The sequence below is a fragment of the Populus trichocarpa genome, chromosome 16, assembly GCF_000002775.5.
Source record: "Populus trichocarpa isolate Nisqually-1 chromosome 16, P.trichocarpa_v4.1, whole genome shotgun sequence".
Lineage (NCBI taxonomy): Eukaryota > Viridiplantae > Streptophyta > Magnoliopsida > Malpighiales > Salicaceae > Populus > Populus trichocarpa.
Genome location: NC_037300.2, coordinates 11681640 through 11694895, shown reverse-complemented (window position 1 = coordinate 11694895; position 13256 = coordinate 11681640). Strand labels below are relative to the sequence as shown.

The 13256-nt window shown below is 31.8% G+C and overlaps 1 protein-coding gene across 3 annotated transcripts; it reads left to right on the top strand.

Annotated features, from left to right (window-relative positions):
- The first annotated feature begins 4148 nt into the window (after positions 1–4148).
- On the top strand, positions 4149–10292 carry LOC7466056 (CMP-sialic acid transporter 4). Of its 3 annotated transcripts, none has more exons than XM_052447737.1 (16): positions 4149–4350; positions 4410–4461; positions 4638–4701; positions 4788–4899; positions 4981–5060; positions 5333–5408; positions 5507–5607; positions 5779–5850; positions 6362–6410; positions 6509–6550; positions 6808–6929; positions 7103–7162; positions 7888–7936; positions 8473–8567; positions 8807–8894; positions 9975–10292. In XM_052447737.1, exons 1-15 carry the CDS (start codon positions 4324–4326, stop codon positions 8856–8858), a joined length of 1053 nt encoding a protein of 350 aa, XP_052303697.1. In that variant the 5' UTR covers positions 4149–4323; the 3' UTR covers positions 8859–8894; positions 9975–10292. The 3 variants fall into 3 exon arrangements, with proteins under 3 accessions (XP_052303697.1, XP_052303696.1, XP_052303695.1); XM_052447736.1 differs by lacking the exon at positions 9975–10292 and adding an exon at positions 9206–9649; XM_052447735.1 differs by lacking the exon at positions 9975–10292 and having other exon boundaries at positions 8807–9158.
- The last annotated feature ends 2964 nt before the right edge of the window (positions 10293–13256 follow it).

Here is a 13256-nt window from a genome sequence, read left to right as displayed (position 1 = left end):
TTATATTATTTTTTGTCGCATCAAAATAATTTTACTATTTTTAAAAAAAATTAAAAGGACTAAACAAGCGTTATATTTTTTTTATTCTAAAGCTAAAGTAGTGATTTTACTCTATAAAAAAGAAAAAGAAAGAACATATTTTATTTTTAATAAATACATTTTTTTTTATTTTTAATATTCATTTATGTTTAATTAAAATAATAAAGATAATATTCTTGGAACAAAAATGTTTTGCAAAACAAATTATGAAATGATTATAGTTATAAGATTTGTTTTTTGCATCAAAGCATTATTTTTAAATACTCTTGATCAATGCTATATTAAGACAAGATATAAATTAGAACTATTAAAACCAATACATATTATATTCTTTTCTTTGTTAAAGAAATCAGATGTTCTCATAAGCCGGGGTATAAGAAATACATATAACTAATATGTAGGTTCTTGTCAAATGATATATATACTAATCTGACCCACATAAAAATTTCATATGAAAATATCACTTATATTTATGAAAAAAACTCATATGACAATAGTGTAAATGATCATTAGACTTAAGATTATTAACTTCTTTTTTTTTTTTTTTTTGTAAGAAATGATATGTTTAGTCTACATCAGGGTGAGTATGATCATACAAATCATTTAATCAAATCAACAACTCAAATTAGTTTAATCAAATCAACAACTCACACAGTTCCATAATTTTACTCATGAAAAGTGAGTCTTGTCACAAATTAACTACCATTCTTTTAAATAAAAAAACATATGGCATCTCAAGATGCATGAAAAAAAGACCAATAATAGATACATACATTTTTTACATCACATCATGCATCATTACAATCATAAGAACTATACTATTAAAGAAAACAAAAGAGCAGTAGGACAAAATCATATATCTAAGTTACGAGAAAGATAGGGTTGAATTAAACTAAAATGAAAGCTAGACTCTTAAGGCTCTTAAAACCCTAATTTCTTAGACTTGAAAACTAAAACCCTTAAAATTCTCTTGTCGAGAATCCCTAAAAGCCCATAAAAAACTAATATTTTTCAATTTTAATTTCTTAATCTACCTATATTTTCCTCTAGATATTCCTATTTATCATTGTTACTCCTTTTCTCTCTCGAACCTTAGACTTATTTCTAAGGGAAGAGGACCGACCTAGCTTCTAGGACCAACAAAACACAAACCCTAGGAGTTTTAAGCACAAAATTTGCATGATTAAGGGGCTAAGATAAAAATAAAGACTATATGAGAGCACAGAAAATGCTCTCTTGTAAGAGTTAACGAGATGGTCGCTGAGAAAAACAATAAAAAATAAAAAATAAAAAATAAAATAAAAAGGACAACAAGATTAAACTTCTTGTTATTTTGCAAAAAAACACCAATGTCGAACGACACCAAGATTGTGAGAGATTGATAACAAAATCAACTCAGAACGACGCCCAAATTAGACAAATTGATGATGGTGAGGTGTGAGGGTCGAGAGAAATCAAAAAGGTTCGCGGCTAGGGTTTTTGGTTTTTTGGCCTTTGAAGAAGAAGATAAAAAGGATGCTTAGTATCTATACCAATAAATTGAAAGGGCAACATTTTATGTAGGTCAATTTCGAGTTGGTCCTTGAATATCAATGCCTTTATAATTTTAATCTTTTTAAAGTTTTGATTATGCAATCTGAGATTCAATCGAAACCAAATCAAAAGGTTTTTTTTTTTTTCTTAAATGGTCAATGGACAAAATTAAACAAGCTTTTCAAATTCTACTTTATCAAAATAGTCCTTGGATTTTCAAGTCCTTTTCAATTAAAGCTAAAATTAATTATAAAATCAGATATTCATTCAATTCAAGCCTTGATTGAATTAATAAGACCTTTTAAATTATATCAATTCATCCTTAGTCATTTAATTTTTTCAATTACAACCAATTTTTCTTCAATTGAATCTTTAATGTGTCTTTTAAACAATTAAAAATTTATCCTGTCCCATTAAATCTTGAATTTTTTTGATCAACTGGTTTGGAAATATATTTGTTTTATTTTTTTTGTTTTTGAATATATATTTGGTTATTTTTAAGAAAAAATATTGATTATAAAATCAATAGGTGGAATGAGATTTGAACCCTTCATTTCTAACTTTTTCAGCCTAGTTCTTGCACTAATCACAAATAGAATTCGAAAAAAGCAATCACTCGAGACTTGAGTGCCAGAACACTTTAGCTAACCTCTGCATTGTTTTGCTGCTTCAAAATTCAATTAAAGAATTAAATTAAATATCGTCCATAGAATTCCCTTCAATTAAGCTCTAACTGAATTTTTTTGTATGCAATAATCTAGAACACCTGACTTCAAATGATTTTTAATTTTTAATCTAGAATACCTGCCCATTAATAAAGATAATTCCCTCTAATGATTTTCTCAGTTTGATCAGGGACAAATTTATCTGCAACTTTTTCATTAAACAGTGTCTCTGTAAGCTCTATCCTTTCCTTGCAACATCCGCTGATTAGGGGATTATTACAGTAGGTTTTAAGCCTAGCTTCTTCATCGTTTCATATAGCTCAAGACATTTTTGTGAACTTCCTGCTTTTAAATATCCTGAGATCAAAGAGTTGTAAGTGATCACATCAGATTTCTGACCACTGCTAGTAATTTAGAGAAGCACCTCCTTAGCTTCTTTTAACTTTTTTTTTTAATTAATATGGGTGTCCAGGTCAGCTTGCGTGTATCTTGACTAATCTCATGGTTCTTGAAGTTAACGACCATGTAAACTTCCAGTGGTCATCATATTAGCAACCACATGACTCGAATCTTAGACCACAGGGGGAGCAAACCTCTTAATCCCAAACTTTTACTACTGGACCACCTACCAGATCATTAACTTTTTATTTTTGTGAACTTCCTGCTTTTAAATATCATGAGATCAAAGAGTTGTAAGTGATCACATCAGATTTGTGACCACTGCTAGTAATTTAGAGAAGCACCTCCTTAGCTTCTTTTAACTTTTTTTTTTATTATTAACATGGGTGTTCGGGTCAGTTTGTATGTACCTCGACTAATTCCACGGGCCCTGAAGTTAATGACCATGTAAGCCTCTAGTAATCATCATATTAGCAACCACAGGACTCGAACATAAAATCATAAAAAAACTAAATCTTTTAGTCCCAAATTTTTACTGACTACATAATTAACTTTTCATTTTTGAATAACCCATCGATGAACATCTTATCAAAGAATTCCAAAACCATCAATAAACATATTATATATATCTTTGTTGCATTAGGCAAAACCCCTTTGACCACCGTATCCCCAGGGACTATTTTGGCCTGACGAATCTTTCCATTTTGCATAAAACAATTTATGAGAGAACCATAGCTTATGGCATTTGACTTTACCCCATTTCCTCCATTTCTTCAAGAATCTGGAAACACCTATGAAAAGCACACAACCTTCCATGGCCATCAATAAGGGTATTATATGCCTCCACGCTTGGCAAAAACACTTTAGAAAATAGTAAAAATAATTAATTTATAACTCATAATTGTAGTGAACTTGGATCATACGTAAAGAAAAAACAAATAAATGAAACACGAAAGAATATATTTTGATTTCTATGAGAATTTTTTAATCTCTAGAGAGGAGAGAAGAGATGATTAGATTTTAAAATCAATTTAAAAGGTAGAAAATTTTGGATGAGCTAATTTGAGTTTAAGCTATTTGTGTTATATTATATATGGAAATTATTTTTTTTTTGTCTAAATTTAAAAATTATTGATGTACTATGTAATTTTTAAAAGAATATAATTTTTTTAAAATCTCGGTAGTATTTACTCAGCTAGTTTAAATTAAATTTAGTTGGATTAACCAAATCATTAAAAACCTAAATATCACGAATTTCTTAGTTAATTTATTAAATCAAGACAGGCTTATTTTATCAAGTAAAAAATAAATAAATTCCATAACCGTTAAATAATTAAATAAAAAAAGAAATTCCCAGCCTCCATATGTTCTCAGCCAGCTGGTGAGATTCCAAATTTTGTTTCAGATCTGAGCCCATTTATGGCCCAAAAGAACACTCATATTCGGAGCCCTTCTGAGTAGTAAAAGATATTGGTAACCAATTTGTTTCAGCCCATTTTGGAAAGCAAAAAAAAAAAAAAAAATTCCTTTTCTCAAACAAGTGAGAAGTGAAGCAGGCGTTGAGAATCTGTTAAATTTTCTCTACTGTTCAGAGATCTGTTTCGTACGAACAACCCTCTCCTCTTCTCTCCATCAATGCAACCCTAATCCAACCAAAGCATCAAACACACATCATTTCGCAAGCGATATGGAATACAGGAAAATCAAAGACGAGGTAAAATCTCTACTTTTTTTTTTCCACCTGCATTTTCCAAACTCATATACGACTTGCAGGAAGATCAAATTGGGGATGGTGTTGTTGGAGACGCAGTAACTTCAAGAGGAGGTAAATTAATCTCTTCTCTATTATTAGATTGATTGTGTTTGCTTGCTATTGCGGTTGCAGAGTGCTTTTATTTTTAGTGGTTTTTTGATGGTTGTGACATGAAATGCACTGCTTATTTGTACTGATTTCTATATGGATTTACTTTATTGCTGGCTGCCGTTGATTGATTTATGCAGTTTCTCCATCCAAGGTTACTAGTTTTCCGACTGGCTCAGTTGACCGGTTGCGCTGGAAGCGCAAGTAAGGCCTGCTGTTTTTATTTTTATGGATAGTTATAATTCATAAATTTTGGATTTTTTTAATTATCTTTTGTTTGATTGGATTAGGATGGTTGTTACGCTTGCATTAACGATTCTTACAAGTTCACAAGCAATACTCATTGTTTGGTCTAAGCGAGCTGGCAAGTATGAGTATAGTGTTACTACAGCGAATTTCATGGTGAGGACATGGTGGCATTTGTCTAGGTTTTCTACTTGGTTATTATTTGTGTTGAAATTTTGTTTCTCTTTCTATAAATAGGTAGAAACTTTGAAATGTGCATTATCACTCGCCGCGTTGGCAAGAACATGGAAGAAGGAAGGCGTTACAGAAGATAACAGGTTATTTTTCTAGGGTCTACTATTTTTTAATGATTTGCTTCTCTTTCTCCTTTTTAAAGATTAGGAATTTATAACTGTGTCAATAGGAGTTTTTTTGCTTGTGTTTCATGCTACATTAGGATTATTGACTTTTCCTCCCATTTTTTGATTGTCTTTATCTCCTCATACTGACACTTATTTTTGTTATGTAATGTTTGGTAATTGCACTGCAAATTAGAATAACTAATTGTTGTTGAATGTCTTATGCTGTCTGAATCCTTCTACCGAACTAGGTTGAGCACAACATTCGATGAAGTTAAAGTTTACCCCATTCCCGCGGCACTTTACCTTGTCAAGAATTTGCTTCAGGTGAGCTTTCCTAGTTGTTTGTTAGTTATAAGTACAAGCAGAGAGGACAAGTTGCTTTCTGAGATCTTATTGTATGTATTTTGTGTTTTGTGTGGCAGTATTACATTTTCGCTTATGTCAATGCCCCGGGCTATCAGATATTGAAGAATCTCAATATTATTAGCACTGGTGTCTTATATCGAATAATACTTAAGAGAAAGTAAGGTTTTTTTTTTACTCCGTTTATGCCAGATTTAATTGGCATATAAATTTAAGCACTAAAACTCAGTGAATGGATGGAACTAGTGATGGATATTTTAATCAACAAAGACTTTGCAAAACTAGGCATTCTTTCCTGAGAAGTATATTTGTGTTTTTCTAATCTTTTCAGGTTAAGTGAGGTTCAGTGGGCTGGTTTCATACTTTTATGTGCTGGCTGTACCACAGCGCAACTAAACCCTACGTAAGTTGATAACCATCCCATTTCCTAGTGCTTCTTATGATAAAAATGTTCCAGAGACATCTCTTAGCATCACTGTTTCTCATCTTTTGGCATCCTGAACTCAAAATCTTCTCTGTGATTGTCATATATAGAGTTTCAGCTTGATTGACATCCATATTGCATCTTTGTGTTGTGATAAAAAAAAAAAAAAAAACTGGCCTGTGGTCAAGTAATCAATCCTGGCTTGTGGTAGGTGGCATATTTTTTTGAACATTGCGTGTGTTAAGGTAATGTTCAATGCCGTGTATCTATAGCAAAAGCTAATATGTTTTTAGTTTTTAGAAACTGTCCTGTACTTGGAAATATTGGTAAACATTTCGAACCATCAATCAATTTTGATATAGCCATGCATGAAAAGAAAGGGTTTAATGTCCTTTGTTCCTCACGTCACAGTAAGTGTAATCCTATTGTGAAATTCAAAGGTGTTTTAGTCTATTGAATTGCCATGCTAAAAATGATAATTTGTTTGCAGTTCAGACCATGTTCTTGAAACACCTTTACAAGGTTGGATGATGGCCATTGTGAGTTGTTTACATCTTTTATGCTCACAGTACAATGGAAGGCCTTCATTTATTGTTTCTTTTTGTTTGCGTAATAATAGTTGGTGATTCTTTTGTAGGTAATGGCACTTTTAAGTGGTTTTGCAGGAGTGTACACTGAGGTGAGTTTTCAAAGCACAGAGTTTACACCACTATCGTTTGGAGATGCAGCTCGTGTTTTAAAAACAAACTTGTATTTAGAGAGTTTCCAAAGCCAGCATTCCTTGAACGATAGTCAGACTGAATTCATGAGTTGATTATTTTCAGACTATGATAATTATCTGGATTGAGGATGCACAGAGATGAGTGCTGATTGAAATCCTCAATTGTATGGCCAAAAAGTTCTTATTACTGATCAGTTTTGCTTCTGTTCTGGCAGGCTATAATTAAAAAACGTCCTTCGAGGAACATAAATGTGCAGAACTTCTGGCTGTATGTCTTTGGGATGATCTTTAATGCTTTGGCTATAGTAACTCAAGATTTTGATGCAGTTGTGAACAAGTAAATTTGAGCTTTTCTTTGTTTTCTGTTTTTATCGTATGATTCTATGCCCTGTCCCTGTCTTTTTTAGTGAAGCAATCTCATGCACTTTAGCAATGTTTTGTGTCTGAAATTATAATTATGCACAATTACCTGAATTGCTTGTTGTTTACAATTATATATTTGTTGTCCAGGGGGTTCTTCTATGGATACTCATTGATCACAACTCTCATGATACTCAATCACGCACTCAGGTTTGCTATATTTTTCCTGGCTTAATCATGTTCATCGGGAGTTGTTTGCTGGTGTTATCTTCTTTATTGCCACAGACTCCTGTTTCTGATGACACTATGGAGGGATATCTGAGGACATTTCAGAATGTACTGGGATATATATACTGTGTAGCAAACTATTATCTATTGGTGTTAGAATTTTTTTGTTATGCATAATTGGGTCCTTCCTGCAAGTTAAGTAGAAACAGACTTGCCAACAAAAGTGATATATTAATAGCAGTCCCTCAACTCTTCCAGTGCCCTTATCCTTAGTGTTTCTTTGATGGCTCCATGCCTTGTGCTTAGGATCTCATCTGTTCTTTAAACCAATTGCAAGAGTTAGTTTTGGTAGATAAATATCACAAAAAATATCTACACTTGAAATGGACATTTAATTGATATTTTTTTGCATTTCTTTGAAAGTCACTATTGTGCTTATAAAATATGTAATGTGCTAGAGATGCTAATTACTTTACTAACATTATCAATCAAGATATTGGACTGGAACATTAGTTCTTTTTCTTGAATCTATTTCAATGGGATGATAAATCTATTTTTTCGCCTCTTTGCCAATAAATCAGAATTTGTTTGAGATGAAGAACATCAAGTCATTAAGTAATGCGTCTGCTTTCATGTAAATTAAAAAAATTCCTTATTCATTGAGTGTGTATGTAAAATTTACATGTAACATTTTGTTTCATGTGCAGTGGTATTGCTGTATCCATGGTAATGAAGTTTGCAGACAACATTGTAAAGGTAAGATGCAAATTGTGATTTAACAGTAGCAGGAATTTACCAATTTCCATTTACTTGCATATGACTGTGATAATCTTTTTCTTTGATATCTTCCAATGAGCACCAGTTTAATTCTACTACATTAATTGCTGTTAGCAACTACTGGAAAGATCTAGGGTTCTGGCCCTTGGTACTATTCACCAAGTTTCGAGAGTTTGCAATCATTTTGGAATTTTTACCTACAAACTTCATTACCCCATTTAGCCTCAGCATTAGATTCTCTAGTCTGGTTGGAGGAAAGATAGGGGTTGAGACTCTAGTTGGTGGCTTAATCAATGTGAAAACTTGTTTTCATTTTTTCTCTTGCCTTAGTTTAATGCTGATATTTTGTGTTGAATGTTTGAAAAGAACAGAAAGTGCACATTCCAATTTTATTGCATGTCAAAAAAAAAAAAAAAAAAAAAAAAAGAAGGGGGGGGGGGGGGGAGCATGAACAACACATTTTCTTATAATTTATTTTAAATTCCATCTTCATTTAGCTTTTCAATGTGTTGCAGGTGTATTCTACCTCAGTGGCAATGCTTCTTACTGCAGTTGTCTCTGTGTTTCTATTTGACTTTCACCTGTCCCTTGCATTTTTCCTTGGCTCAACGTAAGTTACCTTTGGCCTGCTGTATCTTCCACAGTTGTGTAGTCTATTTATCAACCACTTAATTCTCTTGCTCTGTGAATGGAATATGTGTGGTACTAGGACTTGCCAGACTGTAATATAAACATTTAAAATGATCCTAACTATAAAAATAACAAGTTTTTGGCATTATTTTGCTTTAAATACAGGCTGGATAAAATGCACTCAAGTTTTGTTTGCTGACTTTTTTCTGGTTCTTGCAGAGTTGTTTCTGTTTCGGTGTATTTACATTCTGTTGGGAAGATGCAAAGATAGGAACATCGTCCTCTTACCATTCCTCACAGTCATAATGTAAAGGCTTCTCTCAAGGCTTTCTACGTTTACTTATTTTTTTTATTCGAAAGATAATCATGAAATTACCAATTTAGAACATTAGATTAGTAGAAAATTAGTGTGCTCTCAGATCAATATCATGGGATTGTAATTGTAGCCTCTATTCCATTCGATTTTGTTTATCTTTTTTGATAAAACTTGCATTGATTTTATTTATGGCTTTTTGATGAATGGTCACTTGTAAATTTAAACGCTGCGGTCTATATTTTTCTGGTTTACTCATGAGAATTGTGCTCTTTTAATGGTTTCTACTCCCTTCTCTCATGTAGACATGAGACTCATGGGACTCAGAAGCGAAACTGGGGTGCATGTGAGAGCCATGGCATCTTTGAAGTTCAAAACACCCGTAAATTTTAATGGTTGTTTCCTGAGTCTTGAGATGTATATGTAAAGCTTTGAGTTTAGGGTTTCTTGACGAAATGTGCTTGGGAAAGCATGTCAAACAACTTGTGCGTATTTTTTCACCATCTCTTTTTTTCACCATCCTCTCAGTACAACGACCATGTTTCTAAAGTGAAGACTGGTCTTGTTTTTTGGTCCAAGTTCTAAATCATTGTCTTATATCATGTTAGTGATTTACCTTTAATAACACATGCATATATCAATTTAAGCAAACACTTAGCATGGCACAAGTACATTTATCATTAAAAACATACGTGAAGCAATTTATCTTAGATAATATATGTATATAAATAGATGACATTTTTTTTTTACTCTTTTTATATATATTTCGCCGAGATATCTTGTACTATATCTCTATTGGATTTAATTGTGATTATGTCTTTTTTGTGTTGATTATGATTCTTCATAACGATATTTACTATGAAAGATTTAACCTTGCTGTATTTTGATTTTGATTTTCCATGGGTATTGATAGGTAAGTTTAAACAAACTCTATCACCATGTGATACAGGTGTAGTGGTCGAATCCGCCATAGTAGGGATGGCTTTTTTGAGGTTTTTTTTTTAAAAAATCTTTATGCTCCGATTAAATTACCTTTGATTTGTTGAAGATTTTGCTAGTTCCGATCATGTTCAGTGAGTCGTATTGAAAGAGCTTTTGCTAATTTAGCCTGGTCTCTGTGGTTCACTGATTGTATACTCACATTCTTCCTAAAGGTAATTCATATCATTTCCTCGTTCTTATGGGTTCTAAGAATGTTAATTAGGGATTGAAGCCATTCAGATTTGTTGATTGTTGGTGGTCACTTGTTGCTTGCAAGAACTTTGGAGGACATGGAAAGAAATTTGCCACTAAGTGGCTTAACAATACAAAATCATTAAGAAGCTATGTCTATTGAGGGTAAAGTTGAAGAAATAGAATTTGATTGTGTTTTAGGATTTGGACCAACAATATGGAGACCCGAAAAAAAAGCTAGAAAAAAATATATATTAAAAAACAGTTTAAATATATTTCATTAAGATAGATAGTGTCATTAATATAGAAAGATTTTTCAAAACTTGAATAATCCACGTTTAACACATATATGTATAAAAAGTCATCACATTAAATGCAATTATTGCAAATAAGTTACAAGAAGATTTAAAGATTACCTTGTCTCTTTATAATAATTGAAGATTTTAAAAATATATGTGATTAGATTAGTAGCTGATTAAGTATTGCGGTAACAGTTTTTTTTCATAATATATTTTATTTGAAAATATATTAAAATAATATATTTTTTAATTTGTTTTTTATATCAGCATATCAAGCATTTAAAATAATCTAATTTTTAAAAAAAAATTAATTTCAAATAAAAAAATAAATTTAAATTTTAACAAAAAAGAAGAAGAAAAGGGCAAGAAAATTAACAAAAAATTACTGTACCAACTGAGATACGGTGATTTATTATCCATAACAATGGCGATAAGACTGATACCCGTTCATGTGCTAGTACTGATGGAACTTTCATCTTTTTCACAATTTGATACATTTAATTGCGTTTCATCTTCTTCTGTGAAATGACTTACGTAGCTGAAGGGCAAGTATCCATACTCTAGGATTCTAGGGCCATTTACGTAGTGTTTAGTGGGTTTTTTTTTTAATTTCATAAACTCAATTAATGTGTTGAATAGTAGGAGAAGCAAACCGTCTAATTAGGTGAGAATTTTGAGAGCAATGCATGTGCCCTTGATTAATTTTAGGCATGCCTTGGAACCATGAACGAGGGCTCATTCATGCTTAGAAGGTGACCTTCGTACCTAACCAAAATTTGGCTTAACAGCTATGCCCAAATATAAATTACAGGACCACATTTATATTAGTATAATCGGTGCTCCTGTAGCTTGACCTAAAATCCAACCTAGAGCGTGATTCATGCCGTGGAGCAGTGCTTCCTAGGCTTTTTTATTTTGGTATAGTTAATATTTAATTCTGAGAGGTGTAGTTCAACTGATTAGATTTTAAATTTGCTTTTTAAAAATTACCAGTTCGAGTCCCACAAATCTCAGAGCGACTGAAGATTTATATGATCGTTAACTTCAAGACCTGTAGAATTGGTTGAGATACGCGCAAACTGACCTGAATATGTATATTAATAATAATAATAAAAAGATTTAACTAGCTTGCGTCTCTTTTTCTTCAAGCAATTCCTAAATTCTTTCCAGTCTGGTGGTTCAACTTAAATGGATCTGTCCTTGTATTAATTAAATCCTTCTTCTTCAAGCTCGATCCATGCCATGGAGTGATCATTCGTGTCTTGGAAATGTTTCATTAATCTCATCATTTCCGGTCTGATGAGATTTGACTTTGTTTTCGTCTTAGTCGTAAAATTCTAAGACATTTAATTAAAACATACCTTGAAATTCAGGATTATATCAAACAACAAACATCTCCCCGGACAAAAAATACCTATGAGCATGCATGATCGTTTTATTTTCTTCTCAATGTCCTCAACTATATTTAATTGAGACACCCCATTTGTAAAATCTATTTCTTCCCATGCATATAATTTTAAGTTCGTTGTAGGAGTGGCATATAATGCACACCTAATTATCAATTATTTCATAAAGAAGTAATTGATATGTGAATCTAATATATATCTCTAAGTAAAAACTTTTTAAACATGAAATTTGTATAGTTTTATATATTATTTTGTGTTTAATTTTTATCAATTAGAATAGAATGGTAAAATTTAAATCCATAACCACTTGATCAATTGAATCATTTCAATTTAAAAATTTAAATTATTAGATTAGATCTCAAAATATAATTTATATAATTTTCTAATGTTAACTACTATTTATACTCCAACACATTAATTGTCATATACATTAAGGGTGAGCAAAAAAACCGAAAAACCGATTAAACCGAGAAAAAAAATAATCGAAAAAACATAACCGTGAAAAAAAACATATTAAACCGATTGGAATTTTAAAAAAACCAATCGGTTCGATTTCAGTATTGTAAGCCTGAAACCAAAAAAATCGAACCGAACCCAAAACGGAAAAAACCGAGTCAAACTGGTTTGAACTATTTTTTTTTAAATTAACCAAACCGAACCGAAATCGATCGGTTTGAATCGGTTCCAGTTCGATTCCAGAAAAAAACCGATTTAATTATTTTTTTAATAAAAACCAAATCAAACAAAAAATAATCACCTCTAACATACCTAATGCTTTTACAAAAGCGTGTGGCATGCCCCTTTATCGGAAAGCATATGATAGGATGGCAGGCCACGTTATAGCCTCCTCCGACTACTCCCATTTGGTACAAGTAGTTTAAATTAGGTCACTTAAGAATAGAAATAATATCGTTGAGAAAGACACAAATACAAAGAGAAGTAATCCCGAGGGAGAAATTCATAACCTTAAAACCCTTTTTTTTTAAATCAAAGAAATCAAAGCTTAGAGATACGTTAAATGTAACAAAATGCCTGAATTTTATAAAGAGTAAACAATGATGTTCTATGTGCTCCCGTGAGTAGTTTCCAGCAGCTTAACTGGTAGGGGAAGAATTCTTCCTAACCTCAACTACAAAATCCACAGTTATTGCAATTAATTAACACTTATTATTTTTCCTATATATCTTGTGGTTTCGATTGCTTTCAAGTAAACTGTTTCTTACCAAGCAAGAGAGAATTTCGGTTGGTGTCAATATCTACCAGTTAGAAAGTCTTGCCTGAAGAAGAAGGCTGTTCCTAAAGTTGTTGATAGAAACTTCAACAACGATCGATAAAATCAAAACGGATCGAGAAGGATATTTTCTCCGAGTAATTAATAAAAAATACAAACCAAATTTATATTAAAGCAAGCCCCCAGTTCGGTTACTTTGTTTGAACTGTTCAAGTGAACAATAATCATGGTTGTCTTGTTCGAAAAA